The sequence below is a fragment of the Brassica rapa genome, chromosome A06, assembly GCF_000309985.2.
Source record: "Brassica rapa cultivar Chiifu-401-42 chromosome A06, CAAS_Brap_v3.01, whole genome shotgun sequence".
NCBI classification, from domain to species: domain Eukaryota; kingdom Viridiplantae; phylum Streptophyta; class Magnoliopsida; order Brassicales; family Brassicaceae; genus Brassica; species Brassica rapa.
This window is the reverse complement of record NC_024800.2, coordinates 6,427,030-6,445,143: the sequence shown is the minus strand read 5'-3', so window position 1 is coordinate 6,445,143 and position 18,114 is coordinate 6,427,030. Positions and strand designations below refer to the sequence as shown.

Here is an 18,114-nt window from a genome sequence, read left to right as displayed (position 1 = left end):
ACACAGATTCCAAAAAAAAAAATATTAAAATAAGGAATAGTGATGAACTTGTCTCTCTCCACCTCTTCCCAGTAAACCTGGTTTATCACTGTAGCGCGGACCCCACGGCACGTGATGATCCGCGATTGGTCTGAAAAAATATATTTTTTTTTTAAAACAAAAATCAAACTAAAAAAAATAATAAAAAAATATTTTGCGAACCCCTTTCACTAATGGGGGTGCTCTTAGTATTCCAGCAATTTATACTCGTTTGCACCAATTTTAACATTGGTTTACTAAAAAAACTGGATATAGGGTATAGTATTTCAAACATAGTGTGTTCCCCTCTATTGAAGTTAATCACATGTAACAAAAATCATATAATGTGTTTTTTCTTAAACAATATGAAGAAAACTGAAATAAAATTCTGCTTGAATCTGTTTGTTGTGAGACAAACGATCCTGCAAACACCAAACGGATACACAGGTAAAAGCGCTTTTCAGGCTTGTTTTTCACGAATCCACTCAACAAAATTGTCGAGAACCAATGGCCATGCAAGCTCTGGATTGTATTCCGTCATCTCCGGGAAACTTATCTGTAAATTTCTTTACTTAGTTCATGACACTGCCAACCAAAGCCAGTAACTAAAAAAAAGAGAGAATTAGGAAGCATACATACCTCATTGCAGAACCTGTAAAAGCCCATCCATTGATCCATGTTTATGACTTTGTAGTCGTCTTGGATCTGTTGTCAAGTCAAACACACAAAACCACAGTCATGGGATGAGTAAAGTATTCTGGACATGAAAAAAGAAAGAAGAAGAGATTATTGAGTGAAGCAGACCTTTAAATACTCGACAAAGTAGTCAACTTGGGGTCGGAATGTAGATCCCATGACGATCTCCAGGAGTTGACATATAGTCTCAATGTCTATGCTCTTCTGCTTTTCCTCTGGCATTTTAACAGTAAACAAAGATCACATAAAAAACATGTGGAAAACAAAAAAAATCCTCATGCAAGAACCTTACCTGTTAAGCAATAGCGGAAGGCATAAGCATAAAAATCTGCAAAATTTGATTGCCTCCTAACCTTAAACAGATTAAAAAAGGAAGAAAAAGCTTAGCATGATTCAGTGCCTGCTCAGAAGATGTTGATCAAATCATAAAACTTGGAACCTCTTTCTCAAGCTCGGGAAGGGCTTTCTTCAGTTTATTGAGTGTATCAGCTCTCAAAGCCTTAAGGCCTCTTCTCCACTCCTCCTACACATGTACACAGTTAGCTACCAAAACCTGATTCGATCTATAGCTAGCTCTTACCTGTGTAAAGTAGCCTTGTTTCTCAGATTTCATTTTCCTGCGATGTGAGATTTTTGTTTTAAACTATTATAGTGCATTAAAAACTTTGATGGATGGATGGATGATAAGAAAGTAGTAGTAGTGAAGTACCAAGCAAGCATCAAGATTCTGATATCAGTATGAGGCACTTCCAAATTGGAACAGAGCTCCTCTATTCCTTCAGGACTGGTTCAGAGGTATATAAATAATAATAATAATAATAATAATAATAATAATAACCAAAAACATATATATTATTAAAGAGAAAGCTGAAAGAAAGAAGAGAGGAGAGTTACTCAATGAGATTGGAAGAAGTGTTGGCGTACTGATTAAACAAATGGTCTATTCGATCCATCTCTTTAGTCGTCGCCTTACTCGAAGCTGAACCCATTTTTTTTAATCAATAAGTAGTCATCATAACAAATCACAAACCTAATTGCAGAAGAAGATGGTTGATTCGATTTCAATTGTCAAGTAGAAAGATTCTAAATCCAATTTTCACATAAACCCTAGGACGATGTGTTTGGTTCAATGATCGGGGGAAAGAGAAGAGGAGGAGGAACCTGAGCGAAAGAGATCCGTGGTGGAAGATGTGATTGAATCCGATTTCTTCTTCGATGATGCAGCAGCAGAACGACGCATCTGTGGAAGAGAGAACGAAGCAAGTATTAATAAATACGCAAACGAATAAGGAAGAAAATAATAATTAATTAATTAAAATCAACAAAAAGAGAAACCCAGAAGAGGAAAGAGTAGAGAGAGAAGAAGATGCACCACGAACGCTAAAGCTGAGATGAGACCAAGGAAGGCACCTGATTGGATGATGAGAATTGAGATGAGACGATTGATTTCCTCTTATTATTATTATAGATAGATGGTACAACATTTTTATTACGTATCTGTATTTTATAACAACATATACGCAATCATAAAGTATTCTCTCATACGTACATTATTTTTTCTTTTTTTTTTTAGTTTCCCACTTGGTTCGAGATACTAATTCAATTTTTATCTCTATTGTATATGAATTTATTATATCCCTCAAGGTTTTGTTGTCAGATGTTCAACCCTTACCACTTTGTTTGATCTCTGAGCCTTGAACATTTCAAATGCTCTTTCATTAACATCTGTTTCATACAGATGCTGCCAAGACAGGCTAAAATTCTTGCACATATTCCAGATAAAGCCAGTAGAACAGTAGTCTAAGCTTAGATTTGTAATACTATCCTTGTAAATACACTTTTCACCCTCTGACTTAAACTTCTGTAAGATAGTCATCTACAGTTGTATACTAGTCATGCAATAGATGGTAGAGGAGAAGTTTTTTCAGTCAATGCAAGTCCTTTATTTATCTACTGGATATTATATATCTTTGACAAAATCATTTCATCCGAGTCCACTCTTTGACTGACTGTTGCGGTGAGAAACAAAAGATATAGAATTGATAACCCATACTTTTAAAGTTTACTTCCTTGTACACAAACTTTGATAGAAATCAACATAGTCTCTCATACGAGGTGAGCATGTTTACCTTTTGAGCTCCCTACCTAGGTAGAGCTTCTTCTATCAAATGCCAATTAGCATGAAAAAACTAGAAGACTACGTAGTCATGTTAACAGATTCTAAATGGCAAAGATCATTACACGCTTCTCCTGTTGCCTTGTCCGCCCAGAAGCTTTGTCAGTCTAAAGGGTATGACCAACATTCTTGAGAAACCAAAGCGCTACTTCTGCTGCCTGCTCAGCTGCGATTTTCTTCTTGTTGTGTGGATCCCCGAAACACTCCAGTACCGTTATCCCTGAAGCTTCCTTGATTTCAACACTGACTTCGACTTTAAATCTGAACCAAAACAAAAAAGCCATGTTACTGGTAGAAGATTTTAATCTGAAAAAAAAAACAAAAAGAGACAGAGAGAGAGAGAGTGTGTGCAGAAACCAAACCCACACTTACAATTTCGTATTGTCAGGGCCGTCTTGGTTGAAGAACGTATACAATGGTGCTTTCCAATGCCTCACACCACATAGCTTATACAACTGTTCTCTGGCGCACACTTTCTGAGCCTCTTCTAAACACACGCATTTTGAAAAAAAAAAACAAAACAAAATGTCAATATAGATGTAACAACATGCATCATCATAACTAAAAACCTGAGACACCATCTGAAAACTTTTAGCTTTTCATTAAATGAAATTTTGAAGAAACATATCAAGAAAGGAAACATATCAGTGAACAGTTTCATTCAATAGAGTGACAGCTTTGAATTCTTAAAAGTTAAAACCCTTGTAGCTTAAATACAAAACCGCAGATAATTAAAAATGAGTAAAAGTCCATTACCTTCAGTAGTTTCGGGCTTGGTTGCATGAGGCACCAAAGCTGCTGCTGCTTCTGGTTCAGAAACTACAGGAAGCTTATTCTCAGCCTCTACAAGTGTGATGTTTGACTCCATCTTTGAAGAGTCGTTGTCTTCTTCAACATCATCATTCAGTTTCCTCATCTTACATCCATTTTCGCATCTCTGTATCATCATCCTCGGTTTTGGTGTCTGCTAATTAACCAAAACACAAATGGATTAAACCCCAAAACAGTTGAAAACTGACATTAACTCAAGTTAGGGTATCCCGCAAAAGCTGATTCTTTTTCTTCACCAATTTTGAAGATTTCAACCGGGAGATTTATATATCAAATCGGATTTTTCTTACCATAGAGGAAGCGTTGGGAACTGGTGATGAGGGCTCTTCAGGAGGGAGATACATCGTTGAGACTGAAGAAGATTACAAAGTGAATTTTTTTTATAGATTAGCTCGAATTTTTTTATGATAATCTTCTGGTGACCTTTAACTTTGCCAGTAATAACTAAGACCATCTCCAATGTATTTTGCTATTTTCACCTCTAAAATAGAAGAACTCTATAAAAGAGATGAGATATACTCCAATGTATTTCTCTAAAATAACAATCTCTAAATATAGAGTAAAAAATAGAGGAATGCTATTTCTTCCTCTATAAATAGAGGAAAAAATAGAGATATCTATTATAGAGGAAGAAATAGAGGTGGATTGAAGCAATTTCACCTCTAAATACTATTATAGAGGTGGAAATAGTTATGGGTTGGAGATGCTCTAATAAGTAGTTCGTGTCTTCTCTCGTCTGTGTCGGAACTCGGAACCCATGTGTTTATCCGTGTACTTGGGAGATATCATAATTAATTACGTGGGGTTTAAATTTAAAGAGGCATTTGCTTCGTTTCGTATATTAACGGCCCTTAAAGAAACTGGCCCAATACGAATAAGGCCTTTTAAGTTTTGCTTTTTTAATGTGTGGTGGGGTCAGGTAATAACGCAGAGCAGCTTAGACCATGTACATCAAGAGATTATAAGAGGTTCATGGGCCGGGTTTCACAGGATTTTAATCCAAAAAGAAAATGAGAAATGGGTTATTTTAAGTGAACCGGGCCGCTGGAGTGATCCCGTGTGAAGCGAGTTCACTACACGTGTCGCGACGGTATTGGCTTGACCTTTTTCAGATGTCGACGCGGAAAATGAAGGCCTCGCGTGTTTCTCCTCATTTCCTCTTCTCTTCCAAAAGCTAGGGTTTTCTAGGTCAGAGGCGATTTTTGTAGCGACTACGATCGAGAGGTCGTTTTTCCATCAAATCGACGAGGGAGAGTGTTCTGATCGACTTCACCGGCCTTTGTAATCCTCTCTCTTCTCAGTCTATTTTTTTGTTAGGGTTGAAAAGCGTCGATACAAATTCGAATTGGGGGTTTCTCCTCCAATAGAGTCTGGAAGAGAAATCGATTAGGGGTTTGTTTGTTAGGGTTCTAAATCGAGTCTAAATCGAGTCTGAGAGAATTCTATTAGCTGAAATCGATTAGAGGGTTTATTTGTTTAATAGAGTCGGCCTGCATAAAGTTGGGTTTTTTTTAGGGTTTAATAGAGCCGATATGAATTTGAAAAGGGGGTTTCTTTGTTAGGATTCGTTTGTTCTAATAGAGTCAAGATATCTGTTTGGGTTAAGAATTTTTCATTAGTTTGTTCTAATCAATTCGTTTTGTTGTGCAGATGGATCCCTCAGAAGAACGAAAACATTCAAAACAACAAAAGGAGTACTGTGACATGTTAGGCTTCGTGGAGGATTCACAGTACGGTATTCCAATACGGTGTGCTTGCGGTGGGAGAATCATTGACGAGGTACGGGAGAAGGAAGACTACGACAGTCATCCTGGAAAGAGGTTCTTCACGTGCATAAACTATGAAGTTAGTATATTTTCCTTAATCTCTGTCATAAAAATTTATGAAACTCGAACTGTCTCTAATATTTTGTTTTCTGTTGTCAACAAGGATAATGGGTTGCACTATAGTCATCCTTGGGTGGTTGGTGTCCAGGAAGAGATGGAAAGGCTGAGGAAGCGTCTAGAAGAGGCTGAGGAGGTTATCAAGGGGGTGCCGAGTCTCAATTACCAGATTGAGAGCCTGGAGGTAAATACCATATTGAGAGCCTGGAGCTTGCTTTATTTCTGTTACCAGATTGAGAGCCTGGAGCTTGCTTTATTTCTGTCTTAATATGTATGTCCTCTATTAATATTAATGAGTAACACTGTGTTCTTGTTGTTTCCATGTCCAGGAACAGGTTCGAAGCCTCACAGTCCAGGTCGGTACCCTAGAGAAGGTGTGCTTCGACTGAAATAGAGAGGTAAATGTTCTAACCCATCTCTAGCTGTGATGTAGACTGTAATGTGTTTGCGTGAATTGATAACTAGAACTAGAAGAATTGATAACTAGAACTAGAAGTATTTATTAGTAAGACTAGGCTTGATAACTAGAACTAGAACTAGAAGTATTATTTAGGAAGCAAACTAAACTGTACTAGAAGTATTTATTAGTAAGACTAGCCTTGCTCAGAAAAGTAGAGTGAAATTAAATCTGTGTTTAAGTAGGTGATAGTATTAAGTTGTTGATTTGATGTGTATTTAGTTCTCTGTGTGGAGTAGTTGTTCTCTATTAGGTTTTATATTCAATGCTTGGCTGGTTGAATTTAATATCGCTGATGTACCTGCGTGAAAACAAGCTTAAATAGAGAACCAAAACCCCATTATCTTTAAAAATATACCTAAACCATAACTAAAACATAAACCAAAACCATGGAACCCTTTTCCACACAAACTTCCGGTTTCATTTCCCTACTAGCTTCGCAGAGCAGTCCATTCCCTGACTGCGACCCTCCTGAAGCAGTAGCTAACTCTCCTGGGTTAGTGAAACCGGCTTCTAAGAGGAAGTGGACAACTAAAGAGGACCTTGTGCTCATCAGTGGTTGGCTGAACACGAGCAAGGACCCTATTGTCAGTAATGAGCAGAAGATCACCTCTTTTTGGAGGAGAATAGAGGCGTACGTGAATTCTAGCCCTCTGCTCACTGGCAGCGCTCCAAGAGAGTGGGGTCAGTGTAAGCAGAGGTGGGGAAGGGTCAACGAGCAAGTGTGCAAGTTTGTAGGAAGCTACGACGCGGCTTTGAAGCACCAATCAAGTGGTCAAAATGATGATGATGTGATGAAGGCTGCCCATGAGATTTTCTTCAATGATTACCAAGCGAAATTCACCATGGAACACTGTTGGAGGGAACTGAGACATGATCAGAAGTGGAAGTCAGTTTTGAAGTCAAGAGATGGCGGGAAGGAGAAAACGAAGGAAGCTGAACAGGTAATGGCTGAGGACGAGGTTAGACCAGCTGGTGTTAAGGCTGCTAAAGCAGCCAAACGCAAGAGGCACGGGCAAGAAGCTGCATTCGATCAAATAGAGACCATCCTGGCTGAGAGAAAAAAGATCTCCCAGCACAAAATCCTACAACTTCTACTAGCCAAGATTGAGACTGATCTAACCCCTAACGAAATAACCCTCAAACAGAAACTCATATCTGAACTCCTTGATTGATTTGGTTAACTTGCTTGATCTAATCTCTGTGTTTTCATTATTTATTTGCCTCAATAGGTGTAGTCATTAACTTATGTTGTCACGTTATTGTTGTGCAGGTTGCTTTGTCAGGAGTTGCAAGATCACGGGTTGGTGTCTGTTGCTGTCTCACGGGTTGGTGTCTGTTTCTGTCTCTCGGATGCTTTATGTCTATCGGATGCAGTGTAGTATTTTGTTGGTTTCTACATTGATGTTGCTTTGTTTCACGGGTTGTACTTTGTTTCTACAATGCTTTTTCATGTCACGGGTTATGTAACAAACAAGCATATATAAATATGCTCTCTTGATGTATGCTTTTATAAATCAAAACTCTGCTTCTTCTCTTTATCTGAATGTTTTTTCCTTAGAATTTATAAAAGCATTTCTCTTTATCAACTCCACTCTCTATCTCCCTCATTTACCACTGCGCCGGACATCTTTGCCTCTACGTACATCACCAACAAGAACCAACCAAACAACCACCAAGAACCAAGAATCAAACGTAAGTTTTAAACAAAAACTTACACTTTTGTTAAACATACCTGTAATAATTATTCAAAGCTTAAAATATTCAATAGTTTGGATATTAAAAATTCATCCGATTATTCAAAGATTTCAAGTTAAAAATATGCAATAGTTTGGATATTAATAATTCTTCAAAGTTAAAAATATTCAATAGTTTGGATATTACAAAGAGTTCATCGATTTATTCAAAGTTTTAAATATTCAAGAATTATTCAAAGTTATAAATATTTAATAATCAAGGTTGATTTTAACACTATTCAATAATTTTTAAAACTATTCAAAAAACAGGAACAATGTCAAGCAACTCAGATGATGAAGTATATGAAGTATTTGAAGAAATGGTCGACCAACAAATTGATGATTACATCGAGTCTGCTCTGACCAAACAGCCGAAGACACGAGTATATATCGAAAGAGATCGGGAAGTAGGACACATTCAACTTTGGCAGGACTATTTCAGTGAAAATCCTACATACACACACGACTTGTTTAGGCGACGTTTTCGAATGAACAAGTCATTGTTCCTTCGCATTGTCGAACGTCTAGGTAATGAAGTTCCATACTTTCAACAACGGAGAAATGGTCATGGAAGGAACGGCCTATCTTCACTTCAAAAATGCACTTCAGCTATGAGAATGTTGGCTTACGGTCGTGCCGAAGATGCGAATGACGAGTATCTCCGACTTGGGGCAAGTACTGCAATTTTATGTTTGGAGAATTTCGCGGAAGCGATAATACAAGTGTTTGGAGATGAGTATCAAAGAAAACCAACACCTGAAGATCTTCAAAGACTACTTGATTCTGGAGAGGCACGGGGGTTTCCGGGAATGATAGGCAGCATCGATTGTATGCATTGGGAGTGGAAAAACTGCCCAACTGCTTGGAAAGGTCAGTTCACACGTGGTTCGGGAAAACCGACAATTGTCTTAGAAGCCGTGGCATCACAAGATCTTTGGATATGGCACTCATTTTTCGGATTACCAGGTACACTCAACGATATCAATGTTCTTGATCGGTCACCGGTTTTTGATGAAATTTTACAAGGTCGAGCTCCTAAAGTGAAGTTCAAGGTGAACAATCACACTTATTGTATGCCCTACTATCTTACCGACGGGATTTATCCTAATTGGGCAACATTTATCCAATCCATCCCGCTTCCTCAAGGTCCTAAAGCAGTGGCTTTTGCAAAACATCAAGAATCGACCAGAAAAGATGTGGAACGGGCATTTGGAGTCTTGCAATCGAGGTTTGCAATTGTTAAAAACCCTGCTCTTAAATGGGACAAAGAAAAGATAGGAAAGGTAATGAGAGCCTGTGTCATATTGCACAATATGATAGTAGAGGATGAAAGACAAGGATACATTCTAGCTAATACATCTGAGTTCGAGTCAGGAGAATCTAGCCGAAGTTCGAAGGTGACAAGGAGAGAAAGTGTGAATGTTGATATGCTTAACATTCGCAATCAGCTTCGGGATTCACAAATTCATGAGCGTCTCAAAGCTGATTTAGTTGAAAATGTATGGGCAAAATTTGATGATCGTAGTGACTAATCTTTTGTATGTTCTTGAATTTCCAATGTATTGAATAAAACCTTTAAAGAAATAATTAAAAATATTTACTAAGTTTATGAATTCTCAATGTATTGAATTACAACTTCTTTAAAAAAAAACAAATTTTTAATTTTTCTCAAAATTTGTTTTTTTCCCAAAAATATATTATTTTATTCGTATGAACTCGAATTTGAGGTTCATTGATGCATAACTATATATGAGAGAGTTCAACACTGTTCACTGACCCCACCATTAAATATATTAAAAAATCCAATGAACCCCAAAGGGGGGTTCATTGATGTACATGCTCTTATGCAACGGCGTGAGACAAGATTACAATTCTCGAAAAGAAGAATTCGTTTCTAATTCAATGCTGTTTTCTTCGCAGCAGAGAAGAATCGAAGAGTTAGCGCCACGTTATATGTGTTATTTGCATGCATTTATTTTTTTACTTCTTCTACTCTCTTACTTATTGTTTGTTTGTTCATCTTATCTACTCTACTCAATGTATTTCATCTCCACGTTCCATTCTTGCAGATGGAGTGCCTTATTTCACCAGTTCTGATCAAACCGGATCTTTAGACCCATGATATTAAACAAACCGCTTTTAAAATCCAACCATCATGATCTTGGTTGGTCTATTGATGTAACAGATGACTATCTCGTAACCAAATATGCTGTGCTGCTTAAAGTCGGACTTACTAGAGATTAATACAAATCTACAGCACAATTTCTGTCGATATTTACTTCAATATTCTTTGAACAGAGAGGCTGTGGGCTGGCTAACACTCACTTCAGAGCTCTAAATTACGAGTAGTCAGTTTTACTTATTGCATCTTTGCATTGGATTGTGAAACCAAATAACTATTCTCCTTTATTACCAAAATCATTCATTGAATCCTTACAAAATTAAAGTCTTTCTTTCGTAGTGACAAACGTAAGAATTGCCAAAATTCGAAAATATTGTCGACCGTCAATGATTCTACTATAAATGTATACACATGCGTTGTTCAGTTCTTGCATGGCTCAGGAAGTTAGAAGAAAAAAAAACAGAGATGAAACGAGTTGTAATAATATGTTTAGTTACACTGCTGTTGTTTAGTGTTTCAATAACAGAATCTATTGCTAATTCACAGACACAAAGAGACCAAGACAAGAAAGGTTTGGTTAGAAAAAGACACGGAAGAGTCAAAAGCAGAAGACAAAACCGAAGTAGAAACGGCGAAGCCTTTGCTACTAAATGCGATGTGTTCTTTAGATGCGTGTTTGGCACTTGCGGTCAATGGAACTTCCCAATTGTGCCTTGTCCTCAAAACCCTTTCCTGCCTCCTCCGCAAGCTTTACCACCACCTATTTCACCACCACCACTGCCACCCCCGGTTGTCACACCCTGCCCACCACCACCGCCACCACCGTGTGTTACTTGTGTAGAAGCATCACCACCACCACCGCCAATCCCTGTTCCTTGCCCACCTCCACCATTGCCACCACCATCGCCTCCTCCTCCTGTGCCTTGCATTACTTGCGTCACAACCCCGACACCGTCTCCACCCCCGGCGCCTTGCATTACTTGCGTCACAACCCCGACACTGTCTCCTCCCCCGGCGCCTTGCATTACTTGTGTCTCAGCCCCGGCACCGCCTCCTGCTCAGCCTTGTGTTGTTTGCACCACGGCACCGGCTCCACCTGCACCAGTGCCTTGCCCACCGACACCAGTAGCACCCGTTATCCCATTTGTCCCTATACCGATTATACTCCCTCCGTTACCACCTTTATTTCCAACTCAGCCACCACCAACACCATCGGCAACGCCTTCTCCGGTTCCAATCCTACCTCCACCTACTCCAGTGCTGCCACCACCAACACCATCGGCAACGCCTTCTCCGGTTCCAATCCTACCTCCACCTACTCCAGTGCTGCCACCACCAACACCATCAGCAACGCCTTCTCCGGTTCCAATCTTACCTCCACCTACTCCGGTTCTACCCCTCCCGCCACCTTCTGCTCCTCTTCCACCACCATTATCTTCTTCTCTTCCATCACCACCCCTTCCATTAGTCTTATCTCCACCACCAACACTACCTGGCGGCTCAGTTACTCTGCCACCATTTACGATGACACCTCCTTTTTTAGGTGGTGGCGGTCCAGGAATCATCAGTTCACCACCTCCTCTTTTAGGTGGTGGAGCTCCGGGAATCACAGGTTCACCTCCTCCTCTATTACGCGGTGGCACTCCGGGAACCATTAGTTCACCTCTTCCTCCTTTATTTGGCGGCGGCATTCCAGGAATCACCGGTTCACCTCCTCCTCCTCTTTTAGGCGGAGGCACTCCATTAATCACTGGTTCACCTCCGCTTTTAGGAAGAGGAAATCCAGGAACAACCGAATCACCTTCTCCGCCTCCTATTTTAGGAGCTGAAGTCCCAGGGACTAATGATACACCTCCTCCGCCGTTGGTGGCTGACCTCCCACCAGTGACATGGTTTTCACCACCTGATACAACCAACGGATCACCACCCCCATCATCTGTTATCATCCTTCCTCCGCCATTAGATCGTTCTACATTAACACCACCAACTTCACAATTTCCACCGCCAGATATAACCACTGGAACTCCACCACCCGCACCAGATACCCCTTCACTTCTCCCACCACCACCAGTAGACGATTTTCCACTGATCCCATCCCCGCCTGACTTATCTACACCAGATTTTTCACCACCTGATGTAACAATCGAGCCACCAATTGACCAGTCAACACCACCGCCACCCATCCTTCCCGAGATTTTGCCTCCACCAGTTGAAGTTTTCCCGCCAATTATTCCTCCACCGGTTCAAGACCCACCTCCGATAATACCACCTGACCAAACTACTCCAGAGTTTCCACCACCTGATGAAACAACCGAGCCACCAATTGACCAATCAACACCATCACCAGTAGTCCTTCCCGTGATTCTGCCTCCACCAGTTGAAGATTTCCCGCCAGTTATTCCTCCACCAGTTCAAGACCTCCCTTCCATTTTACCTCCACCGGTTCAAGAGTTGCCGCCTATTTTGCCTCCACCAGTTGAAGATTTTCCGCCCATTCTACCCCCACCGGTTCAAGAACTTCCGCCGGTTTTCACAACACCTCCGATTGTACAAGATCCACCGACAGTTCCAGTATTCTCCACACCACCAGCCCTGGGAGATCTCCCACCGCAAACTCCGGTCTTTACAACACCGCCAGAAGTAACGAATCCATGGCTACCGCCGGAGCAACCACCGGTTACGTCCAACCCAACAATACCGGAAAATCCATATCCAAACCCGGACATGGGTTCAAATCAACCGGTGGTTCAGCTTCCTGCACCCTCTTGGGATTCCCCGCCATTTAATCGCTGATTTTCCTGTATTTTCAAATTTCTCCTTTTTTAAATGATAAATATGTAACGTAACCTAAACGTAATAAGCAAGCAATGCCACCTCGTACATATTCATGGCTGTAAATTTGCATTTTCAACAAGTTAATAATCAGAGTTGTCCACGTGTCATTTTATTTAAAAAGAAACAGAATATACAAAATGCTGAGTTGGCAAGTACGAGACAAGGGTGAGTGATGTGGATATGGTGAAGTTGTTTCTGAGTTCTGATTGGGTAGATATCTATCCACGACAGCCTCTGAGATTTCGTCTATAGATTCTCATCATCTCCTCGTTGTCCCTCTAAAATCTCCCCTCTTCGATTCTTTTTTCTCCAGAAAACAGAGAGAACACAACACTCACTTCCACTCCAGAGAGAAAAAAACAGAGGAGACTCATGGCGATGGCTGTCTCCGGAGCTGTGCTCAGCGGGCTTGGTTCTTCGTTCCTCGCCGGAGGCAAGAGGAGTGCCGCTGCATTAGGAAGCGGCGTAGGCGCTGGAGCTGCGAGAGTTGGACGAAGAACTCTGATTGTTGCTGCTGCGGCTGCTCAGCCCAAGAAATCTTGGATCCCCGCCGTTAAAGGTGGCGGTAACTTCCTCGACCCTGAATGGCTCGACGGCTCGTAAGTCTATTCACTCAAAACTCAACGTTTCATGAACGATCATTTGTAGACTGAATCTCAAAAAGTTAAGAATTTTCTGAGTCACATGTGAATGGTTTTGATAGGCTACCCGGAGACTTCGGGTTCGACCCATTGGGTTTAGGAAAGGACCCGGCTTTTCTGAAATGGTACAGAGAGGCAGAGCTGATCCACGGCCGATGGGCGATGGCAGCTGTTCTTGGGATCTTCGTTGGCCAGGCATGGAGCGGCGTGCCGTGGTTCGAAGCTGGAGCTGATCCACGTGCCATCGCACCTTTCTCTTTCGGGTCACTTCTTGGGACCCAGCTGCTTCTCATGGGATGGGTGGAGAGCAAACGGTGGGTGGACTTCTTCAACCCGGACTCTCAGTCTGTTGAGTGGGCGACCCCGTGGTCGAGGACCGCTGAGAATTTCGCTAACTACACTGGTGATCAAGGATATCCAGGTGGAAGATTCTTTGATCCGTTGGGTCTCGCCGGGAAGTCGCGTGATGGTGTTTATGAGCCAGACAGGGAGAAGCTGGAGCGGTTGAAGCTTGCGGAGATTAAGCACTCGAGGCTTGCTATGCTTGCAATGTTGATCTTTTACTTTGAGGCTGGTCAGGGGAAAACGCCTCTAGGTGCCCTTGGTTTGTAAGAATAATGATGTTTTTGAGTCTGTAGATATATCTTCTCCTTGCTCCCACTTCTTCAATGTGACATTTTGGGTTAAAGATCGTATGATTGCTTAGTAATGAACTTTGCTTATGGAAAAAATGTAAAACGAAATCATGATAAAGGCGTGTTCGTATTAACTTTTATTACCACATTCCAAATATGGAAGGGAATAATACCCTATTATTAAACATCAAGGAAAGAGATACATAACTTCATTTTGTCGCAGCAAATGCATGACTGAAGAGCTCAAAGTTAAAACAATGAGCAAGAGAAACAAAATAGAGCTGAGCGAGAGTTTCTTCCCTAGAGAGTAGAATGCCTAACAGGGCTTGAACAGCTAAATCTCACTCACAACAGAGTGTTGCCTAAACCAAAAGAGTGCGGAGATAGAACCATGGGGTTCTTAGTGCACAAAGCTTAGAACTTGTAATCCGGGTTGTCACGAAGGCTGAGTTTTGACAGGACAAGGCAATAAGAATCCCAGTCAGTTCGTCTTAGATATTTCAGCAGCTTCTTCCGTTTCTGCACCATAGCAAAAAGTCCCTTCCGAGAGTGCTTGTCCTGCGGTTATACAGCCACAGGGTAAGGCATTAGGGGGTACATAAAGAATATCGATATAAACTTTGAAGTTTTACCTTTTTGTGCAGTGCAGAGGACAGATGCTTGATTTTAGTAGTGAGCTGCGCAACTACAAAGGAGAGACCGGATACATCAAAAGACAATCTAACCAAAACCGTCTCAGAACCATTCGCCTTATACATAGAATTTACCTTGCACACGTGCAGACCCACAATCAGATTCCGACATCTTGAAATCTTCCCTGACTTTCGTGAGCTCGATTTTCATCTTCTCCGCAGATGACAGATTATCTGTGTGGAAGTACTTCGTTGACGAAGTCACATAAAAAAGATCAATACCCATAGTTTATTTAACGGCCACAACAGATCAACAATAGCATTGTATAAAACCATCATAGACCAAAGAAGCATTTTGTTTCCAAATACTACTAGCTTCAAGGTCCAAGAGCGACAAAAATACTTACAGTATCAACAAGATCATCTTTTGGAGGATAAAGCTTGTATTCAGGGGTACCATCCAAATATCCCATAATGTCCTGATTCTGCTCTGCAATCACATAAACCTCCTTAGTCCTCAGACGACATAAAATGTCATTTCAACAGCAATACATCGCTACAGACAACAAAATCAAACCAATAACGAAGCTCAGAGAGTCATCAGAGGCTTAGAACGTACGGGAAATAGCTTCATTGATGGCTGCTTCATTCCGAAACGTTCCAATAACATTTCTGATTACAGACACGTTCCCACGCTGATTATAAACCTCTTTCTCCTCCACTTGCCTTAGCTCAACCAACCTCTCATTCAACTCCTCCAACGAGAACCATCCTTCTTCTTTCTTCCCCTCTGGCCTAAGCCTCCTTAGCTTCTCACCCAACTCATCTTCCCTATAAATCTTCAGAAACTCCGTCGTCATCTCCTCTGTTTCACCTTCCCTTTCATTCCCAAAGACTGAAGCCGGCAATGGTTCTCCTCCTCTTCCAGCGTTTCCCTTCAAAGTGCTCTTGAAACTTCGAAAGGACACTCCTTTCATCTCCCCGTTGTTCAAAGCGTTGGACTTTGACTTCAAAGTCTTCAAATTTTCCCATAAGTTGCTCGAATCGATCTCCTCCGCTTTGCGATTCCGAGGATCCGCTACCACGTTCTGCTTATAGAGCGCCTCGAAGGAAATGTGCGGCCGAGACTGCGACGAATCCCTCGGAGGTGGAGCGGCGGCGGTGGATCTGCGCTGGAACTTGGCGAGGTTGATTCCCAGATCCTGTAGAGACCCGCGTGACTTGTGATCGGAGAATGTACTACTCGATCCGCGATTCGGAGATTGGGCGTCGGAGGATCCAGCGAATGGCTTTCTCTCTTGCTCCTGCTGTATTTTTTGCTTCAGAGTGGACTTGATGTCGGTGAAGGGAGAAGAGTACGACGGTGGCGGTGGTGGCTGGGAGGGCTTTTCAGCGGATTGGGGAGGTGGGTCTGATGAGGAGTTGGAGAAGAAACGAAAGAGAGATGGGTTTGATTGGAGCCTTCGTTGACGTCTGGCGAGAAGAGACGCCATGGTTGTGGCTGCTTCGAAGGATTTAGGGCTTTGGATGATGATGACGACGACGATTATGGATTTACAGTGAATCCGGTTTAGTTGAAATGAAATGTTTAAGACTTTTCCCGGTTCAGGCGAAGTCTGATTAACCGGATATAATTCTGAAATGAAACTACTTATCTTTTGCGGAAAGTGTCCGATGAAGGACATGTGAGAAAAGCCCACTCTTTTCTATTTAAACCCATGAGGCCCAATAGGCGACGGAGTATTTTATAACTAACCGACCATTTCATGGGAACTGGTTTGTTTAAAAATACTTTTGTCAATCTTAACATAATAACATTGATTTGCACAAAAAATATACAAAGTAAATATGAATAGATATCATCAGTATACATAATTTAAACTTTAAAACATCTCTGTAAAAGGGAAAATAAGTACAGATTGCAATGTTCTGTCTATGTATACCTTAAACTACAATGGCAATATAGCATTATAACACTATGAAGTTCCATATTAAGCGTGAAAGTGATGACAATAAGAAAGACCTCACACGTCCACAAAATTATCCCGAAACTGCATATACAGTGGATGTAACCGAACCGTCAAGCAAGGAATAAAAAAAACAATCTCGCTCCTCGCGCGTATAGTTCAGACGCTACTTTCGCTTGGAGACAAAGCACTAATGCCCTGTTCGTTTCTTCAACGCTGACTCCAGCGGTAGCGTCAGAAATTTAAACCGTAATGACAGCAACCCACAGCATCGGTGAAGCACGATCAACTGACTTTCCAGTCGCTGCGGCAACTAATAGCGAATGAAAGGAACGCGGAATAAATCAGCGTCTAATTCTGTGCGTCTCCTACACTGTATCAGCGACTGATTTAGGTTTTCTGCGTCTCCGGAATTGTTATTTCGTCTCCGTTACAGGCAATTTTTTTGTCGCTGCCGCTGGAAGTGGCGACTATGAAACGAACAGAGCTTAAGACTCCATGATGCCACATAAGTATTCCTGTGGGTCCCACATACACCAAGAAAGAAAATAAAAAGACGATATAATTTCAATCTATCTAACTGTATGTGTGAAAACGTTCCTAATGCATATATATAAAAATGGGAAAATTGGAAAAATGGGACACTTTGAACTTTTATTTGTCACAATAGGATTTCTGATATTTTGGACAATTCTGGACATATTTTACCCTTTTTTAATAGAAAAAATAGTAAACTGAATTTTAAAAATGTTAAAAAATATCAAAACTATTGGAAACATAAGTATGACAATATATATGTTTAAATTGTTTTTTTTTTTAAAATGAATCATATTTTATTTCATCTTCTAGCTACAGTTATAATACTCATTCTGGTCATCTACTTAGTCTAGAATTCGGCTACTAATGTTTATACATAGATATATCTTTGGTATACAACGTAACCTATCTTTTCTTATATATTCTAACCAAAGCTAGGTTACGTTACGTTATAATCAAGAAAGATGTCTTTCTTATACCTTTAGCTTGGTTACGACATGTAGCCACAATGCGTTGATATACCCTATCTATATTTGGAGCCATGATGTGGTCTGCCTTTTACCTTATGTGGCGCCTAGGGAAGAATATGTTTCACATCTACTCTACTGTGTTCTGACTTACATAGGTTATACATTCTACAGGAAATCCGAAAAATATGGAAACTTCCATAATCGGTTAAAGATGTTTCCTAAATCTAAACTAAATCTTCCCTAAATATCTCCAAGAATATTTTCTCCCACGTTTTTCTCCTTCTCCCACGATCTTTTGTCGTCGTTCTTTGTGTTTCTCTCTTCTTCATCGACATAATCATCTCTCTTTTCTCTATCAATACAACATGGTTCTAATCTATGTCAAATCGGGTGAATGGATGTGTAGTCGCGGTGATGACTGGAGTTTCGTGGTAGACAAAGAAAGGCGTGGTCGAATGGTAACATTAGCAACTACTAC

At 40.8% G+C, this 18,114-nt stretch overlaps 8 protein-coding genes across 15 annotated transcripts; 4 read left to right on the top strand and 4 right to left on the bottom strand.

The window, feature by feature from the left end:
* Window positions 1–267: 267 nt before the first annotated feature.
* LOC103872384 (DCN1-like protein 4) lies at window positions 268–2,208 on the bottom strand. Of its 5 annotated transcripts, none has more exons than XM_009150769.3 (10): window positions 2,087–2,208; window positions 1,876–1,954; window positions 1,609–1,693; window positions 1,424–1,498; window positions 1,295–1,331; window positions 1,154–1,237; window positions 1,007–1,067; window positions 823–929; window positions 658–723; window positions 268–574 (listed from the first exon to the last, which is right to left on the bottom strand). In XM_009150769.3, exons 2-10 carry the CDS (start codon window positions 1,952–1,954, stop codon window positions 479–481), a joined length of 690 nt encoding a protein of 229 aa, XP_009149017.1. In that variant the 5' UTR covers window positions 2,087–2,208; the 3' UTR covers window positions 268–478. The 5 variants fall into 5 exon arrangements, with proteins under 5 accessions (XP_009149017.1, XP_009149020.1, XP_033129250.1 ...); XM_009150772.3 differs by having other exon boundaries at window positions 2,090–2,144; XM_033273359.1 differs by having other exon boundaries at window positions 2,125–2,143.
* Window positions 2,209–2,732: 524 nt separating this feature from the next.
* On the bottom strand, window positions 2,733–4,638 carry LOC103872383 (ribonuclease 3-like protein 1). 4 transcript variants are annotated; one of them, XM_018652671.2, is made up of 5 exons: window positions 4,437–4,635; window positions 4,012–4,165; window positions 3,647–3,857; window positions 3,263–3,374; window positions 2,733–3,151 (listed from the first exon to the last, which is right to left on the bottom strand). In XM_018652671.2, the coding sequence occupies exons 2-5, from the start codon at window positions 4,063–4,065 to the stop codon at window positions 2,998–3,000; spliced, it is 531 nt and encodes a 176-aa protein (XP_018508187.1). In that variant the 5' UTR covers window positions 4,066–4,165; window positions 4,437–4,635; the 3' UTR covers window positions 2,733–2,997. The 4 variants fall into 4 exon arrangements, with proteins under 4 accessions (XP_018508187.1, XP_033129251.1, XP_018508186.1 ...); XM_033273360.1 differs by having other exon boundaries at window positions 3,647–3,854; window positions 4,437–4,632; XM_018652670.2 differs by having other exon boundaries at window positions 3,263–3,377; window positions 3,647–3,854; window positions 4,437–4,627.
* Window positions 4,639–6,450: 1,812 nt separating this feature from the next.
* Window positions 6,451–7,236, top strand: LOC103872631 (glutathione S-transferase T3-like). The gene has a single exon (XM_009151064.2). The coding sequence runs from the start codon at window positions 6,451–6,453 to the stop codon at window positions 7,234–7,236; it is 786 nt and encodes a 261-aa protein (XP_009149312.2).
* An 836-nt stretch (window positions 7,237–8,072) lies between these two features.
* LOC103872630 lies at window positions 8,073–9,329 on the top strand. The gene is made up of 2 exons (XM_033272873.1): window positions 8,073–8,667; window positions 8,824–9,329. The coding sequence occupies exons 1-2, from the start codon at window positions 8,073–8,075 to the stop codon at window positions 9,327–9,329; spliced, it is 1,101 nt and encodes a 366-aa protein (XP_033128764.1).
* Window positions 9,330–10,882: 1,553 nt separating this feature from the next.
* LOC117126041 (glycine-rich cell wall structural protein 1) lies at window positions 10,883–12,262 on the bottom strand. Its single transcript, XM_033273346.1, has one exon. It carries the CDS (start codon window positions 12,100–12,102, stop codon window positions 11,113–11,115), a length of 990 nt encoding a protein of 329 aa, XP_033129237.1. The 5' UTR covers window positions 12,103–12,262; the 3' UTR covers window positions 10,883–11,112.
* On the top strand, window positions 12,221–12,796 carry LOC103872380 (pollen-specific leucine-rich repeat extensin-like protein 1; the record flags this gene model as incomplete). The annotated part of the gene is made up of 1 exon (XM_033272872.1): window positions 12,221–12,796. A coding segment is annotated over one exon (492 nt), but the record flags the coding sequence as incomplete, so codon positions are not given.
* A 239-nt stretch (window positions 12,797–13,035) lies between these two features.
* On the top strand, window positions 13,036–14,164 carry LOC103872378 (chlorophyll a-b binding protein CP24, chloroplastic). Its single transcript, XM_009150764.3, has 2 exons — window positions 13,036–13,353; window positions 13,458–14,164. Exons 1-2 carry the CDS (start codon window positions 13,127–13,129, stop codon window positions 14,005–14,007), a joined length of 777 nt encoding a protein of 258 aa, XP_009149012.1. The 5' UTR covers window positions 13,036–13,126; the 3' UTR covers window positions 14,008–14,164.
* On the bottom strand, window positions 14,142–16,293 carry LOC103872379. The gene is made up of 5 exons (XM_009150765.3): window positions 15,282–16,293; window positions 15,070–15,152; window positions 14,798–14,909; window positions 14,663–14,715; window positions 14,142–14,588 (listed from the first exon to the last, which is right to left on the bottom strand). The coding sequence occupies exons 1-5, from the start codon at window positions 16,153–16,155 to the stop codon at window positions 14,445–14,447; spliced, it is 1,266 nt and encodes a 421-aa protein (XP_009149013.1). The 5' UTR covers window positions 16,156–16,293; the 3' UTR covers window positions 14,142–14,444.
* Between the last annotated feature and the right edge of the window lie 1,821 nt (window positions 16,294–18,114).

Coding starts and splice junctions, on each gene's coding strand:
- LOC103872384 (XM_009150769.3), bottom strand. CDS start 1,954: ATGCGTCGTTCTGCTGCTGCATCATCGAAGAAGAAATCGGATTCAATC. Junction 1,499..1,608: donor ACTTCTTCCAATCTCATTGA/GTAACTCTCCTC, acceptor CCTCTGAACCAG/TCCTGAAGGAATAGAGGAGC. Junction 1,238..1,294: donor AACAAGGCTACTTTACACAG/GTAAGAGCTAGC, acceptor GTACATGTGTAG/GAGGAGTGGAGAAGAGGCCT.
- LOC103872383 (XM_018652669.2), bottom strand. CDS start 4,065: ATGTATCTCCCTCCTGAAGAGCCCTCATCACCAGTTCCCAACGCTTCC. Junction 3,378..3,646: donor CAAGCCCGAAACTACTGAAG/GTAATGGACTTT, acceptor GCGTGTGTTTAG/AAGAGGCTCAGAAAGTGTGC. Junction 3,152..3,262: donor GGCCCTGACAATACGAAATT/GTAAGTGTGGGT, acceptor GTTTTGGTTCAG/ATTTAAAGTCGAAGTCAGTG.
- LOC103872631 (XM_009151064.2), top strand. CDS start 6,451: ATGGAACCCTTTTCCACACAAACTTCCGGTTTCATTTCCCTACTAGCT.
- LOC103872630 (XM_033272873.1), top strand. CDS start 8,073: ATGTCAAGCAACTCAGATGATGAAGTATATGAAGTATTTGAAGAAATG. Junction 8,668..8,823: donor CTGCCCAACTGCTTGGAAAG/GTCAGTTCACAC, acceptor AAATTTTACAAG/GTCGAGCTCCTAAAGTGAAG.
- LOC117126041 (XM_033273346.1), bottom strand. CDS start 12,102: ATGGGTGGCGGTGGTGTTGACTGGTCAATTGGTGGCTCGATTGTTACA.
- LOC103872378 (XM_009150764.3), top strand. CDS start 13,127: ATGGCGATGGCTGTCTCCGGAGCTGTGCTCAGCGGGCTTGGTTCTTCG. Junction 13,354..13,457: donor CCTGAATGGCTCGACGGCTC/GTAAGTCTATTC, acceptor TGGTTTTGATAG/GCTACCCGGAGACTTCGGGT.
- LOC103872379 (XM_009150765.3), bottom strand. CDS start 16,155: ATGGCGTCTCTTCTCGCCAGACGTCAACGAAGGCTCCAATCAAACCCA. Junction 15,153..15,281: donor CATCAATGAAGCTATTTCCC/GTACGTTCTAAG, acceptor ATGTGATTGCAG/AGCAGAATCAGGACATTATG. Junction 14,910..15,069: donor AAGATGATCTTGTTGATACT/GTAAGTATTTTT, acceptor TCGTCAACGAAG/TACTTCCACACAGATAATCT.